This window comes from Apostichopus japonicus, chromosome 20 (genome assembly GCF_037975245.1).
Source record: "Apostichopus japonicus isolate 1M-3 chromosome 20, ASM3797524v1, whole genome shotgun sequence".
In the NCBI taxonomy this organism is placed as follows: Eukaryota; Metazoa; Echinodermata; class Holothuroidea; order Aspidochirotida; family Stichopodidae; genus Apostichopus; species Apostichopus japonicus.
This window is the reverse complement of record NC_092580.1, coordinates 15,133,547-15,152,500: the sequence shown is the minus strand read 5'-3', so window position 1 is coordinate 15,152,500 and position 18,954 is coordinate 15,133,547. Positions and strand designations below refer to the sequence as shown.

The following is an 18,954-nucleotide window of genomic DNA, read 5'->3' as shown; positions in this document are numbered from 1 at the left end:
GAGACTATTATTCTTATGTTACACTGAATCAAATATGTCTAATTGTACTCCGTTAGAGTACCATCGCTTCGATGTCTTAAATCCAATAGCCAACTATATAGTCTAGTAATAACTATACGTAATAATTTCCTTCCCCCAAAACTGTATATCGCGATTATTGACAAAAGTACAACACTTTTATTTGTATTGTATAGTCGAGTATACCATGACTCTCGTAAATACTTTTGCCTAAGTACCGTTATTAATTTCGTCTCAATGTGTACATAACAGGTCTAGATAACAAAAGAAAATGAGGGATCGGTTATCAACATATGTCAATATATATAGATATCATAATACATAATGAAGAGGCGGTAAGAGAGAAGTCAACTTAGCGTTGTATAGTATAGGTGGATCTTAATAATGGCCTTTGAGCGTACTTTGGTTCAGTTTATAGCATTGTATATACCGTGATGCTTCTGTCTGTACATGTAAACATACATGCAGTACTAAATGCACGGAATACATTGAAGTGTATAGCCTCCTGTCAACTACAGTTCACAAGCTCCGTGAAGATATGTTTAAACAGGAATTTATATACAGAATGTTTATCGTGATTAACGCATTCAATTAATGCCACTTTTAATTGAACTAATTCAAAACGCGTGTTATTTTGATTCAACTTTTTTGTTGTTGCCTGTTTGCCTCTTTTTGGTGGGAGAAACAGCGGACGAAAAATGTGGCGATTCTTTATTATACTTACAATAATTTGACGATAAATATAGTATATGAATTATGAGATCGACAGGAGGAATTTAGCCTATCGTTGTCCTGTTTTTCTTGGGATGTTTCGATTTCTGTAGCAGTCACATATAGACAACGAAACTATACCAGCAAAGTTATATAGGGCTAACTACAATCGATGGAAACTATAAAGGCATATGAGACCAGGAATGAAAGCAACTGTACTGACATGAGATGAAGAGGATGTTTTTTGTTTAGGAATGATGACTAAAATTACGTAAGTTCAAGTAAAATAGATTACCGTGAAATCAACAATCAACCAGCATACAGATGCATGAGTCTGTATTTAAGACTTACGTGGCTTCATGTAAACTTTTACTTAAGTATTACAAGTAATATGTAACGTGTAATATGTTGTCTCTCAGTCAGAATAGTATAGACCAGGGTTTCCCTAACTTTATCCCCCCCCCCTCACGAACCCCCTGTGGATGTCAGAGTTGTCCACGAACCCCCAACTTTCGAGACACGATCTGAGTCATTATTATACTATAATACGCATAACAGTGCTTCGTAAGAGATCAAGTTCATAGTGTAATATTGAACTGGTATATCATGTTAAAACAGGCTAGTGACTGCATGTTGTCACTCAACAACAATTTCAAGCATGAATTTATGCTAACTTTGCTTTGTGTCGGGCAAAATGGAGGTCATCTGGAATTTTCAAAATAATAATAATTACTTTGGCCAACCTTTCAGTTACTTTCTCAGCTCTTTATGCGTACACCAACTTCACCAAAGTCATGCGGCCTGTGTCTGTTTCATAATTCAGTTATTGATCACATGCACGGTACGGTACTACTATGGCAACATATGCGTATGGAACGCGAAAAGAATTTGTCGATATAGGTATGACTTTTGTACATGACTAAGTTATATGATATATCAGATTTTAGTTCAACAAAAATTATTCTAGTTTTGACTCTCAGAAACGTCTCACGAACCCCCTGGGATGGACTCACGCACCCCTGGGGGTTCATGCACCACATTTATGGAATCCCTGGTGTATATTATTAACAGTTCTTTCGCTAGCTTACAGAGTTTTGTCTGTGATACCAATAACGAACCCAAGGGCGTTGGAACCGGGGGCTGGGGGGCGCCAGCCCCCCAGTGAAAAATATGGGGGAAGGAAGTATCATTCCGCCCCCCCCCCCCGCTTCGCAAGTCAGAAAACCCCTTTTTCATTTCCAAATGAGAAAAAAAATCTCATTTGGAGCACCAAATTGCATCTAAGGCCTGGTGAAAATGCAAAATTATTTACAAAATGGAGTGGGTGTTGAAGTGTGCTATATTGCACCAAATTGCATCTGAGGCCACCTGGAAATGCAAAACAAATCCAAAGACGAGGGGGGAACCCCCTCCCCTTAGACCCCCCCCCTACTCCAAAGTACCTTCCTACACCACTGAACGAACCGTTATAATTATCGATTAAAGTAGATTATATAATATAGGAGATATGGAGCAAAGTCAGTTATCTATACTGACTCAATGGATTATTATAGGCTATGTAAAGCAGACAGAGTAAAGGAGCGGATCAGGTGGTTTGGATGTTCTGACCCCCCCTTGCCCCTCCCCTCAACTATTGTATTTTTTTCAACCTCACACGAAAGCAAATTTAAAGTAGTTATAATGACATATTAAAGACCTAATTTATAGCCTAAATATGCCTCGGAAGGCACCATTTTCTTCTCTCCCCCTTATTTTTCTCTTTTACTGGAGGAGGACCCCCAGATGCTCCTAAACATGACAGTCGCTTTCAATGACCCACCCCCTTTTTATTATATCCAGGATCCGTCCCTGTCGTATATACAATGTACTATGTCTGTAATATTATGTGCGTAAGAATGTGTGCCACTCAGTTTTGTAATGGCATAACATTACCAGATGGACAAGACCTACATTATGTCTTATCTGTGGTAACAATAAGGACCCTTATAATTACCGAATAAACTATGGATTACTAATGTGATCTATGCATGAGGACTATCAATAAAATTATCGACTGACTGACATAAACTTATTAAGGTTTAACAGACAACGTATATACTTTGTATGATGTGTGTAATATTGATGTATGGCTTAGAGAACATGTAGACGACCGGAGTGGAAACAACAGCGTAGTCTGCAGTATGTAACATATGTGTCAATAAATACTGTCCCCAGTAGATTACTAGAAAGCGAACAGACAGCGTACAGTCTGCAGTATGTAACATATGTGTTAATAAATACTGTCCCCAGTAGATTACTAGAAAGCGAACAGACAGCGTATACAGTCTGCAGTAGGGCAATGCCACTGGTATTCAAAGCGGGGTTCGCGACCCATGTTAATGTTGCCCAAAATTGTTGTGGGGTCTCAAAGGGGGAGGTATACCTCATTCCGGTTGACACCTTCTCAAGACCACAATGTCCACCGCTGAAGGTGAAAATTGGGGTCACCAAGCACAAAAGTGTGAATACCATGGGCATGTACGAGTGTTTGTCTAGATAGACCATTGCAATTATTGATTACTATATGTATCATCGTATACAACGTGATCAGACTACGTACGATATATCTGTTCTACCGTTTATCTGTAAACTGTTTAACAATTATCTACTGCAATAGATTACAACAAAGGGAACAGACCATGTGAACAGACTGAATATGTCTGTACTACCGTTGACCTGTAAACTGTTTTACTATTATCCACTACAATATATTACAAAAAAGGGAATAGACCACGTGAAAAGACTGCAGTATGTCTGTTCTACCGTTTATCTGTAAACTGTTTTACAATTATCGACTAAAATAAATTATAACAAAGGGAACAGACCATATGTACAGACTGCAGTATGTCTGTTATACCGTGCATCTGTAAACTGTTTTACAATTATCGACTACAATAGATTACAACAAAGGGAACAGACCATATGTACAGACTGCAGTATGTCTGTTATACCGTGCATCTGTAAACTGTTTTACAATTATCGACTGCAATAGATTACAACAAAGGGAACAGACCATATGTACAGACTGTAGTATGTCTGTTATACCGTGCATCTGTAAACTGTTTTACAATTATCGACTACAATAGATTACAAAAAAGGGAACAGACCATATGAACAGACTGCAGTATGTCTGCACTACCGTTTATCTGTAAACTGTTTTACAATTGTCGACTACAATAGATTACAACAAAAGGGAACAGACCATGTGAACAGACTGCAGTATGTCTGCACTACCGTTTATCTGTTAACTGTTTTACAATAATCGGCTACAATAGATTACAAAAAAGGGAACAGACCATGTGAACAGACTGCAGTATGTCTGCACTACCGTTTATCTGTAAACTGTTTTTTCTTCACAATTATCTGCTATAACATATCTTACTACAAAGAATAATCTCCAACGATATTTGTGAGACCAGCGAGGACCGATAGTGTTTTTGAAGCTGACTACTGCTTTAAGTTGAAGCGACATTCAAATCACGACCAGTCAGCCCAAAACTAAATAAACCGAGCTTGATAGTTACGAATTACGAGATTTTATTTCTATATAGATTTGTTTACCAGCTTTTCTGATACAATACGCAATAATCATATTATACCAGTATTAGTGCCGTATGTATACATTTCTGAAAAGGGTTGAGTAAACTTTCGCTGTATCTACTCGGTATATCTATCGTTCGATAAAGTTCTCTCTTTGTGTGTTAATTGAATGCCGAATGTTACTATCATGTGAATCACATTTGTTAACACAACTGTACAATCAATGACCTAAATTCGCAGAATCTATTCTGCCGTCAGCAGCTTGCCCTAGAAAAAAATATTATGAATGGAATCGTTGAAAGATTCAATGTTTTGCTCATTATCGGGCAGCAGGAAATGCGGGTACAATTTGGCGCATGTTCGTTTACAGTTATTATCAACATTGGCGCCTAAAGAGTAGCCTACCGTGTCTTCCACAGGAGGAACATGTTTATTGCAAGCGGTATATAGCTCCAGCTCAAAAGGGACAACATATACCCGCGACAGTGAAGTGGGTATGTTCAAGGTTGTACATAATGTAGTCTGTAGAAAGAGTTCAGTAAGTGGTAATTTCATATCTGCAGTTTGCCTTTATCAGGTTTAGCCATCACTTTTGGTATAATGAGAAGCCTGGAGGGAGGAAGAGTTTGATTTCGGTATAAGTACATATCAATTGTCCCAATGTTATAGATTGAACATTCTATCGAAATTACGCAATATATTATTCAATCCAATTGTATTTGGAATACCATTTTTAATCTAACTAAGGAACTCTAATAGTTAGCTGAAACTGAAAAATGACACCAGTGGACTCCTGTGAAGCTAAAAGTTCATGTCCGTTACAATAGAACCTCTCATCATATCCTCCATCCAACTTAAGCTGAGTATAAGGAAATACTGATAATTCACTATAAATATGTTTTTAAAAAGAATTAATGGCATAATTAACAAGTAAACACTCACCAAGGAACCATTACCATCACCCCACCCCATGCACCACCTCCCCAAGCTTCACCTTCGGCAACTCCGTGACCGGATCTTAGTTATAATTTCTCGTTGACATATCTGATCTGTACCAATTCCTTCGTCTATTAGTTGTAACTAGATCTCTAGTTTTCTCGCTTTGCTATACGGTATATGTTTACACAAGATATTATGCAAACACGCTACCGCTCAATGGTGATATTGTAAGGTCGCTTTGAGTCTCCAGAACTGACTATACTATCATATCTGTATATACATAGATAGATATCTATATCAAAGTTAAAGTATCTAGAACTAGATTAAGACGTAAATCGTGGTTCTTTCAGAGTTTGATTTTCTCATGAGAATAATATACACTCTCTTCATTCAAGCAGAAGACTAATTGTAACGAACTCTAGAAATTTCTAATTTTGCCTTAGGCCATTAATCAAACAGTCAATACAAGTTCAGATTAAGTTCAAGCCGTTCGATTATCATTGCTAAATCTGTTTTTTTTCTTTTAAACAAAACATGGCGTATAAAGGAATCGTTTGTAGTTTACTTCTAAATAAAACGCCTTAAATTCTAGCTATGCGCGTGCATGGACATAGATATGTTCACAGATTCAACCCGCTAATCCTCATTCATCTTAACCAGTGTTGTTTTCTTTTAAATCAAGCAATTGAGTCTAGTTCAGAGATTGTTGTGCAAATATTAAGCCAAATATTCCTTACTCTTCATTTCAACATATTGACACCTTATACGTAAATATAGTGGTATAATATATAACACTCTAAAGTTACCAGATTCCAAGTCATTTTAGCCCATGCATTGGTTCTGTGGGGCTAATGGGTATGTCCATCGCGAACCCACAAACACACGGGCAAGTACATGGACACGGAAAACCGAAGACAGTATCAACCGGAAGTATGTTCTCCGTAACTAATGGTTTTTAAACGACGGCTTCGTCCCTCCATCCCTTCCGTACCCTCCAATACCCTCCCCCACCTTCCCTCCCGACCCTACCAGTACCCCGGTGTCTCGTTCAATTCCGTACAGCAATACCACAATTTCCTCCTCAATCCAGTGTTACGTATAGATGCTACAAAAATCGTTCGTAACCTAATTTGCTAATGGCTTTAGTCGTAAAGTCATATCTGACCGATCCGAGTTGATTTCCTATTGGGAATTTGCATTCCGTTACCTATATACCGGAACATATAATAACCATGCAGTAATTCTGAAATTGTATTAGATTTTGGTAAATAGTTCATCATATCATGCGAATAAGCAGTACAACAGTTGAGTATATCCTACGTTCAGAGTATTCAGGACTTCTGACGTTGTTTTTCTGTTCAGGTTTTAATATATATATATATATATAATATAATATAATATATATATATATATAATATAATATATATATATATATCTTTCGTATCCTAACATTGACATTTATGCTTTCTTTATTACTCACAACTGTTTGCAACCACAAGAACGGTTGGTACTTGAAACTCAATATTCAATTCCTTTTGTGAAGCTAAAGTATGGGTTATATCATTGTTCGATTCCAATTTACACTAAAAAGGCGACTTTTTGGGGTACGACATGTTTAGGGACAACAAGTTAGGATACAAATGCACGTTCAACAAAAATGAATTTTATAGTCAAAGAAATTCGGTTATCTGTACAGGCCAACAAGATATTTTTTTTTCTCGTACTGTAGCTTTCTCTCACTTCAAAACACAACTGAAGGCATTAAAAACTGCTACAACATTATTAACATGGTGACTATTTAAGCTCAGTTAAATCTAGCAAACGACGTGTTTGTCTTCATTCTACTTCAGAGATAATTTTTAGGGACGAGAAAGGCATGAAAACTGCTACAATATTACCATGGTGATGTGACTCAATTTAGCGACTGATTGCACCAAACTGTGAAAGTAGGAATTAAGTTTACGTTAAATGCGAGTAGTGTATAGCATTGGTATAGGGGAATAGGAAATACTCACAGGGATTAATATAGTTTAAGTATAATGGAACACAACCATCCACCTGTTTTCACACTTTGACAGTATGTGGGATGTTCTATATACGTTTCCCCTACAGCCATTTGAAATTAGGTGATGACAATTCTGTATATAGTTCGACTGCTTAACTATGCCAAACATTTCCTTAAACAAGAATACATTACGTATAAAGTATCATGCTCTTTGAAACGGACTTATAGATATGCTGCACACTTTGAAGAGCCTCCGGGATGAACCGTGCACTTTTCACTACTATTACTTCTGTTCATTTAATTTTTTTTTAAATATATTTATTGAAAGTCAACATTCCGACGAATAAGCTCAATTTCGACATTTATGTCGAAAATTATCGACTTAGTATACCTCACAAGTTTCACTACATTCTCATTTCATATAGAAATTTCAATGTGGTTATTCCTATGACGAGCAAATTGTTAACATTTTAACTGATGCAAATAACAGACATTGGATCTCAATGCAGTAAAGCGATTACCTTTCATAACCATTATCTTGGCGTCAAACACGCCATTTATGTCATGCATATTTTTTTGTTATGACGTTATTGGTATACAGTTGTATTGGTTGTGTTTACAGTGATAGATGTTATCAAAGAGATCTGAAGAAATGAAATTTCACATCTTCATCATTAATTCATATTTTTCTCTAAACAAATGACTCAACATTTTATCACATAAGCTGGTATATTATTTTTTAATCGAAACTTTCCAATGATATATGTCACCATACAGTTCTACTGTTTGCATCGATATCTGAACGACCATTAAGACTAAATCCCCGCCCGGCATAATATTACTCTGTTCTCTTTTCTCTCTCTCTCTCTATACAGGGGTGTAAGCTGGTCCTCGAAATGAGTGCAGCGGGGGAACCTCACCAACGTCTGTACATCACACGGCCTTGAATGACGTGATGCGGATGGCAAACGGATCGCTACATCAGTTAAAAGTACGTCATAATGGCTGCAGCACCAAATTTACAAAGCCTTTCAACAGAAATCGTGACACTATACAGCGGTTCGGCAGAGAGCCAGGACTATATTTCTAACGCGGAAGGATATCTAGAGACGTCGTGTGTCAATGAGTCGTACGGCGTGGACAATGGTCCTCCCGAGTTGAATAGCACGGATATTATGTTGTACCTGAAACTACCGATCGCGAGCTTAATGAGTTTGGTCAGCATAATAACGTTCCTTGGGAACCTCCTAGTCATATATGCAATAAGAACAGAGAAACGATTACAAACTGTGAGTAATCATTTCATATGTAGTCTGGCGGTGGCCGATTTCCTTATCGGTATCTACGTGATGCCTATGAGTATTATATACTTCGTGGGCGACTTCCAATGGAGTTACGGCATAGTCCTCTGTCAGATGTGGTTATCCGTCGACTACGTATCGAGTACTTCTTCCATCTTTAATTTATTTATATTATCTCTGGATCGCTATTGGTCAGTAAGGAATCCGTTGCAATATATGAGGAAGAGGACCAGTAAGAGAGCGGCGCTAATGATATCTATTGTCTGGTGTCTATCATGTACTTGGATAGTGGCTATCGTCTTCTGGCATCACATCATGAACGCCGGCGTACGTATTGTTCCCGACAATGACTGCGATACGGAGTTTTACGACAACCAATATTTCAAAATTTTAACAGCTTTAATCAATTTCTATGTTCCCATGATATTTATGATCGTGCTATACGGCAGTATATACAGTCAGATTAGAAAGCGTTCGCAGATGGAAGTCGGCAAAATGAACACGGCCAGAACGTGCAATGACAAATATCATACTTCATCAGCGATGCAAGCCCATTTAGACGCCGAGAACGGCGTGATCGAGGAACTACTGAGTCCCGAACAGAAACAGATATGGAATGAAGAGCTCGACTCGGGCAGTTCAAGTCGGAATACTTCCGGTGATTCGGAAATGCAGACCGACTCGGTCGAATCTTCTCGATTAAGCGATAAAAGAAAACCCAAAATCGATAACCAACTTCGAAGCATCTCTCAGATGGCTTTTGTCACGACTGGTATCGCTGGTTTCATCCATTATCCAGATGGCACAGCTGATGACGTCACGTCTCGGTACTTTCCTCTGAACGGTAACAATCACGTGCCCACGCTCATGAAAGTGCAGGAGGTGTCCAACGAAGGAGACGTCAGCCAGTCCGAACACCACGGTTCCTCCGAGGCACGTGACTCTCACGACTCCAAAGGGAGCGATAACAATAACAGACATGAACGGATACCTTTAAGAGACATAAAGAGTGCACCCGAGCCGCATAAAGCCATCCCGTCCCCGAGAAAGTCGATACTTCGAGCTACGAACAGTTGTAGTGATACCGACAAAATTCGGTTATCGGCTAGAGATACAACCGAAAGGAAAATATCGTTTTCTTTAGAAAGTTCTTCCAGAAATCGCAAGAATGCTTCCCGTGGTGAACTGGAGCCTTTGAAAGGTAGGCAAAATTCAATTGACTCTGGTGTCGGCGGTATGAGGAGAGTGCAACGTCTAAAAAATCGACTCCAAGAACCGCGATATTCACTACCGAACGGTAATCGTGATTCTCTGCCGAGAAGTGCCAGCTGTGACGATAGTCCGGACCTCGGTTCGAATAATTCACTTTTATCCCACTTCAAAGTGTCATTCGCTAGATTTAGTGTTCGCAAGAACCGCACGAGGGAAGTGCTTCGGAACAGAATCAAGCGATTTTCGGTGCACCGCGAGAAAAAAGCGGTGAAACAGCTAGGAATTATTGTGGGTTGTTTTATCACTTGTTGGCTACCGTATTTTATTTCTTTCTTGATTATCGCCTTTAAGCCACATTTGATACCACCGTCTGTGCATTATGCTCTGATCTGGTTAGGTTATTTAAATTCCACCTTTAATCCTTTTATTTATCCTATGTGCAACGGTAACTTCAGAAAAGCATTTAGAAGGATTTTGAAAATACCAACAACATGATAGTTTTACCAGAAAAGGATTGCACTTGTTAATTCATATATATATATATATATATATATATATATTATAAATCACAGAGAAAACGACTGCGAGTAGTCTGTTGCTGTAATATAGTGACGAAACCTTGAGCAAAGATCGGACCGAATCCACCATGACATGTCAGCCACGGAACTCACCCCCCCCCCCCCTCCCCTTCTAAAAATTGAGAAAAAATAAAACAAAGCTCTATTGTTGCTTTTCCCCTCTTGTTATACACCTGGAAAATAACAATGGAATGTTTTCCGCCATTTTTACCTGATTAGAAGCACCATCAGATGAATCTTAAAGAGGCGACTCGAATTTATTCTCTGTTTTTATCAACCTTTTTTTTAAGAATTCACAAGGATCGTGGAAACAATAGAATATTAAACTGTTCGTATAGTCAGCCTCCTATGAGATACATTTTAGTGCAAGTTAATATTCCATGTAATACTAATCATTCAAAACGACTCTTTTCAAGTCTATTCCTACAAGTACGGGATTCAACAGTTAGCAAAGTTTGCACAAGAAATACAAAGAAATCTTCAATTTTTTAAATTTAAAAAATTTTCCCATGATATCCAGGTCGATTGAGCTGTTTTGATGCATGTTTCGATGGAAAACAAAAACACTAAAAAGTGAAAAAGAATGAAAAATGACCCACAACCGTGTGCTTCGTACAGCCTATGCACGAATTTCAAGTGTTACATAGTTTACGAAATTTAAAATGGACGTTTATCAACTTCTTCAGTTAAGCAACGCCTATGAGATTAAACCATCATGTAACATAACTGGTTATGGTTATATGTGGCAAAAATTTCTTCTATTTCTCATTTTTACTTTTGTTACGCACATTGTTATTACATATGTATATTTTCGCACATTTAAGGCTACAAAGTTTCGTCACATGGATTTATAACGATATTTGTTTTTTAAAATCAAGCCACATTATACTTGAACTTCTTACCATTTTTTTTAGTAAGGGAAATCCAAGTTTCATTTACCGCAAATGTTCCGAATTGTTATTAAATGAAAAACATAATAATCACATTTACGTTTATGTTACAATTTACGATATATATCTGAAAACTGTCTGTATTATGTTATTAAGTACTACCCTGGAATCAAACTGATTAGGTTTAATTTGTAAAAGTGGCTGTTTGAGTATATAGTCAGTCATCATTTATATTTGAACCGTGGAGGGGAATCTCTGTAAAACAATGCATCTAATTATAATTACATACCGACTACATAGACCAGTTATGGTCACGTTGTTTAGAGCAGCGGACTGTCCCAAAAGTGTATCTATAACATTGTCTCAAGTATACACTTTTCTTATGACAACGCTGGCAAGTTACAATGGTTATTTTAACAATTTTACGAAACAAAGCATGTACAAATAAAGTTATATATTTGACAGAATTGTGCAACAGATAAGTCCTTAGCACGATTGCAAGTGATTTCATGACACTTGGCGACATGCAGGAATATAGGTTCCGTTCTTATTTTTGTGCAATTTCGTGATAAACTAGAATACCTTGTTTTTTTATTTTATAGAAAAACAAATCGAACTCGGCTACTACTGGAAATAATTAAAAAAAAAATAACGTTATGAAGATAGTACAAAACGATATAATGCTCTGTTCGTTATAAATAATAACTCAAATACAAACAAAAACTGACCAAAATTGCAATTAATCGAGTGAGAAAAAAAGATCAATTCTAACCAAAACGCGAGTTTCTATTAATATTCAAACCGATTCTAAATCACTTCCCGTTTAGATGCTATAGTCAATATATAATATAAATATGTACCTGTGATAAACTTCTGGTTTATTAATTCTTTCCGCTCGTGATGGATGTTTGAAAAAATTGAAATATGACTTTCGGAAGATAGATCTGCATCCCCCACCCCCCCCCCCTCTATCTATCTATCTATCTTCTACGTTTTTCATGACAACATCCTATTTTGACAACCCATAACCGGAAATTGATCAGCGTCCATCTCTTCTGATCTTAAAGCTTCTAGCTGTTTTTTAGCACCTTGCTCACTCCTTGGGGACCACAACTGCGTCGAGTGTAAGCATAATTCCGTATAACTAAATATTTGAATTAATACCATGGTCATCTTTCAGTAAACAGAGTGACGAGCTACCAATAACAGCCAATCGTTACATGTCTCTATAGGTCTGAGTAGTCCTCTCATTATGTTTACTCTCTGATCTGACATATAACCTGAATAACCTCGCATTAAGTAATATTAAACTGTAAAAAAAAATATATAAAAAAATAGGGGGGCAGATGAGACAGAAATCAATTATATATTATAGTATGTGGTGTACATAATACATACATACACATATATATATATATATATATATATATATATATATATATATAATATATATATATGTGTGTGTGTGTATTATGTACACCACATACTATAATATATAATTGATTTCTGTCTCATCTGCTCCCTATTATTTTTTATTTTTTTTTATTTTTACAGTTTAATGTTACTTATGTGTGACAATGTTCTACACATGTTACTAGAAAGGCGTTCTCCTTCAAGAACCTTCATAAACAGTGAACACTTCTATAATTTAGCTAAGTGTTTTTTGATCGCTTAATGTAGACTGCTCTATATTAGGATGTTATTCAATTATCAACCTGCAAGCAGGCAAAAAAGATTGACGGTTTCAGTCCACAGCATAATGTGATGTTATCCAATGACAGAATTTTTGAAGAATATTGTGTATAAATTATATAGCGACTTATACGTGGTAAATGGTGTATGGCGTCAGAAAGGTCAAAAGGTTAAAATTCCAGGCGTCAAGTGGTGCATTCTGAGCCCTATTTAGACTATATGTGCTACTAAATAGGGCCTATACTTTAATTAATGTTTTGTTTGGGGTTAAAAAGGGGGGGGGTGTACCTATCCCTCCCCTCCTGGATACTAAATTCAGTTTCTTTAATGTTTCAATATGAACGATACCAGCAGATTGCTGCACATCAACTTCGATGCAAAATGCAAAATTAGATATAAAGGATATTTTCAGTGTTCTCATCAGTTGACACAAAGGCACAATAATGCATTGTCTGAATTTCATGTTCTGTTTTTTTTTAACACATTCACTTTAAATCTGTATTATTTCCGGCAAAAAAAACGCACATGCAAAGGTTGTCAAGTGCTAGGGATTTTATTTGAATAATATTCATCCCGAGGAGATACCCGTTTACTTTTACGGTTTTACTTTAAAAGATTAAATCTTTTCTTGATATACAGTTTAGTACGAAGGAGAAACTCTATAAGCAAGGTCGCCAATGGCAGTTTCTTGTCAAATAATAACAGACGACAAGATAAACTTACAACATTAAGTACTTTACCGAATATATATATATATATATATATATATATATATATATATATATATATATATATATTGGCATAATCATTTTATAATTTTGAAAAGCATTTTCAATTAACTTGTACTGTTTTATTTTTCTATGCAATTTCATGTAAACGTTCTTTAATAGAGAGCTAACCAAATTTTATATTGATAATATAGTAGGGCCTAAATGTGTTTATTGTTTAAAAGTTTAAAGACTATAGAGGTAATAATTAATGAATGTCTCACCACTAAATATTCTGCCAGTTTACGCTTAACAAGGACAAAGATAATTGATTGTTACCAAAAAAAATTGGTGACTAATCGAGGTATGAATTAATAATGAACGTATTTGTCACTCGTGGCGAATTCGACAAAACCGTGATAAGCCAATTGATACGCTGAAGCTGCCATCCAGGATATTTTTAAGGAATGTTCACTTGTCTTCTGCATGGTAGAGAAACGGACTATGCACCCCTCCCCTCTCCAACCCCTTTCTTGAACATAAGGTTGAAAATCCTGATGTGCAGTGTGCATAGAATGCATGAATTCTGTAAAACTGCGTGCATCGTCAGCGGCCATTTTCTACGGTGGCTTCAGAGGGTCACTAGTGTATTCAGTTTAAATACTGATCAGTGACAGGGTATTTATAATAATAATAATAATAATAATAATAATAATAATAATAATCATAATACGGTTAGCGTCAGAAAATTTTTTGACGATTGATGTCTTTGAAAAATAAACGTTTTCGTATTTTAGTATAGGGAAGTTTCAAATCACTAGTGGGGAATTTTCACACAAATTTCAAATGTGGAAATAAATAAAAAATAAATGCCGTGGTTGGGGGTGAACAGACTGCACGTTGATAATTTTATTTACATATCGCGCTCTTTACTTGAAATATGGCTCCTTTGAGACAACTAATGTATTGCCAATTAAGGTCTTCGGTTAGTCAAAAATAAAATTCTCGTAAGTGGGTTGTATAATGTAATATCGCGAAAGCAAACGGTTATGAAATGCTTGTTATCTTTACACGTCATAATGTTTATAAATAGAGTTTTGCTAGGTTTATTTAGATTCCAAAGTAAAGCCGAAGGTAAGATTTGACTTCTAAATATAATTCGCAGTAAACACACCTTACTCCTATACACACACGCGCGCGCACGCACAGGGCCATATGGATATTGATTTAAGTGAAATTATTCTCCCTCTGATCTTGTCCATAACATTTTCAAATTCACGAAAACCTTCAGGAATTTACAGATTTTCTTAAAGAAACATTTCATTCGGAATATTGTTAAACTGTTGATGGTTTTAAAATACTAACATATACCGTATTTAACTAATTCGGGTTCCGGTTCTACCCTCCTTCAGACAAGAATACTCCAAAATGTCATTCCCTTTTAACTTAAAACGTTCTGACTTCCAACTTATATTCTCTATTAATCAATTTTTGCTTGTCATATACGCAATGCAATTATTTTTCTACACCGAGTCCCCATTTTGAAGTCTTCATTTCCCTAAGTATGGAAATTAGTACTCAAATGTTTCTCCCATATTTCGCAAAATTATCCCCGAGCATATCCCCATACCTTCACCTCACCCCTTCTTGACAAATCTAAACAAAGGAAAACACAAGCTACATAGAAGTTATCGCTAAGTATCGGTATATTACAGCTACAATGTTTCACCGATCTGCTATTGAAAGTTTATTCTCATTGGTTCCTGACAGGGTGCACTGATTTATTTTAATTCCTCTATATGAGACAGTATAGTGGATACATTTACAGCACACTAATCCAATCATCATCAAACGCTCTGTTAAGTTTCATGAATTTCTTCATGAAATCAATCTCAATTTAGATCATTCAAAAACTCTATACGGATTCAACTCTATTTAAAGTAACATAGGCTATCATATTTCAAGTGGACATATAATCGATGAGTGAATGATATATATATATATATATATATATCTTATATATATCTTATATATATATATATATAAATATATATATAAATATATATATATCTGTAGACGTGTAGGATTTTCGCAATTCTTATATGAGAATAAAGTTAATATTTCATTTTATACAGATATGAAATGCCAGGCTTTTAAAATTATTTCATTGCAATTTTGTGTATATAAGTTACTATATATTATTGTATTATATTGTATATTGAGAGTAATTTATGCACACAAAATAAGACGAAGCCTAAATTTAAGTGATGGAAGTACAAAACAAAAAACGGCTATAGTCACTACCAGTTTTCTTTTTTATATAAAAAAGATGAAATAAAAAAATGCATCCAGAAATTTAACTATTTGCGTCATTTCCTTTATTTGTGTATTCTTATTGATCGTTTTACTTTAGGATCGTTGGTTGTATTGCCTTATGATATTTAAATATTCTACCATTTTATTTTTATTCATTATTTTGTTGTTATTTATTTCGTTAATATTTCAATATTATTCAATACTTACATCACGTATATGCCAATACAGTTCATTAGCCCATAGCTTTTTCAAATTCAAATTTATTTTTAAAAAAATTACAAAATGCTAAAGTTGGAAGAAATTCCTGACGATATCCAGAAAGCTTCATACAAAGCAACATATAACAATAAATGTATTGTTGTATACAGAAGCAGATTGTTGTATGTAGTTTACGTCACTTACCTTTTATTTTGGGCACTGTAATATTTTTCTCTTGACTGGTCGTTTTGTAGTCCAACAGAATGGAGACGACCTTCCACCTTTCAAAGAAATTGATATTTTAAAAGATATGAGTATCATATAATTATTATTATTATTACTATTATAGTGGACTACATTATAAATGGATAACAATATACATTGGAAGTTGTGCATTAACCAATAGGCCTACGGGAAGTACACAGCAGTACACTAAATTATGTAAAGGTTTGTCCGAGTTACACGCAAAGATTGAAGCATAAACGTAGCTAAAGTTCAACAATAGTAACAAGAAAATGTCTACAATTTTGCATAAAATTCGTTGAACGACGTCATTTGAGTTTTTTCTATTCTTTCTTTAGTTTTGAATATTTTGCTAAGGCATACACGCATTATAATTTCCTAAGATAGTCTGGATTTGCTACTTCATCTAGAATTCATATTTATTACTTGACTAGAGCGAACAGCCCCGCTGAATACTTGTCATTTATTCATATATATATATATATATATATATATATATATATATATATATATATATATATATATATATATATATATATATATATATATATATATATATATATATATATATATATATATATATATATATATATATATATATATATATATATATATATATATATATATATATATATATATATATATATATATATATATATATATATATATATATATATATATATATGATGGCGTGTGTTGGAAAGTTAAGAATATCCACAAGAAAAAAATGGAAAAAAATGATACTTTCATTTCCAACTTTATTACTTAAAACGTTAAATAGGTAACTAAATATTTCGAGCGTTTACACAGCTCTTCTAGTACAACTGAAGAAGAGCTGTGTAAACGCTCGAAATATTTTGTTACCTATAACGTTTAACGTTCTAAGTAATAAAGTTGGAAATGAAAGTATCATTTTTTTCCATTTTTTTCTTGTATATATATATATATATATATATATATATATATATATATATATATATATATATATATATATATATATATATATATATATATATATATATATATATATATATATATATATATATGTATATGTATATGTATGTATATATATATATATATGTATATGTATATATATATATATATATATATATATATATATTTATATATATATATATATATATATATATATATATATATATATATATATATATAGATATATATATATATATATATATATATATTTATATATTATTCATAATGCTTTAAAAAAATGGACAAGAGTTGTTATATAAAGATTTGCAAGCCAAAGGCTAATATCTCTAATTACGTATTGGTAGCGTCTTGCATTTCCCTAGAGTGGGAAATTTCTTTGCTTTTAACCGAGTTTAGCGGTTTTTATTTAAAAATGTAAGTAAATAAGGAAAAAAGGGTAAGTAATCATAAGTTTTGTTTTAATGATACATAGAGATGATCATGACTGAAGTGTCACACACACACAGACACACGGCAAGAATTTGTCCTTGCCTTGACCTTTACGAGTTAACCTGATGTAACACGGCGTGTAATTTATCTCAGAGATGAATCCCTAAGGTAGCGAAATAGTTATTCAAATATTACTTCATCTCAGCTATTGAAGGGATATTCGAGAAGAACTCTCTATATATATATATATATTCGGTACGTTAAACAGACCTGATGAGTTTTTGAGGAAGGACAAATCAATCAGAAATAAATGCATATTTCCTTTATTACATACATATACATTGGCAAACGAATTGATGTCAACTTCCTGATATATTAGTCTATAATATATATAGAACATGAGGAATGGGATCAAATATTTCCTTGAAAATGATCTTCAGATGAAATAAAGAATATTAGACAAAAAAATAACGAATAACTGGACACAACATGCAGGAGCGGATCAGGGATTTAAAAACGTGGGCGTGGCCTTGTGGTCGTTGAAGCCAATACTTACATAGGGGGTCTTGGGGAGTCATTTGAAGCATAGTTAGGCTATCAATTAATCATTTAATTATAGGTCTATAAGGATAATTTGTATTAATAATTATTTTTAATCATTTTTATATGGGGATGTAAAGGGGATGTACACAGACTGCCCTCCCCCTTCCGCCCCTCTTGGATCGGCGCCTAATATGATACCGTCATTTACTCTTAATTTCCAAATCTTGAGAATTTACTGTTTAAGTGAGTCTCATCAAAGCGATGATTTCTTAGTGAAATCCTGAAAGATAAGTCCCCTTTCAGATTGGGGTGAAAAAATGTCTACTTGGCTTAAAATTTTGTTCGGCAGTAATTGAAGTACGGAAACCCTTGGAAAGACGTTTCCGTAAATTTCACTCCCCGATGGAAAAGCCAACACAGCTTGAACATTCTTAGATTGTTGTAATACACTTAAGTAGAGCTGTAAATTCCTTTCTGTTGATTGTGCGTTACATTATGTTTCCAGGCATCTTATCTCTTATGTAACCGTAGAGAAATCTCCAGATTTTTGAAAATTCATAGCAAAATGTACATTTTAAGTCTGTGGTTGGTATAGTCAAGAATGAGGTATACGGTACATGGGCAACATGGTTTGTGTAC

At 34.7% G+C, this 18,954-nt stretch overlaps 1 protein-coding gene across 1 annotated transcript in view; it reads left to right on the top strand.

Moving 5' to 3' along the window:
- Window positions 1-12,580, top strand: part of LOC139961749 (histamine H1 receptor-like) — a 30,885-nt gene extending 18,305 nt beyond the window's left edge. The window contains exon 2 of the mRNA XM_071961192.1: window positions 8,128-12,580. Within this exon, the coding sequence (XP_071817293.1) occupies window positions 8,254-10,260 (2,007 nt within the window). The 5' untranslated portion in view covers window positions 8,128-8,253 and the 3' untranslated portion in view covers window positions 10,261-12,580. The remainder of the gene's footprint in view (window positions 1-8,127) is intronic.
- Window positions 12,581-18,954: the final 6,374 nt, after the last annotated feature.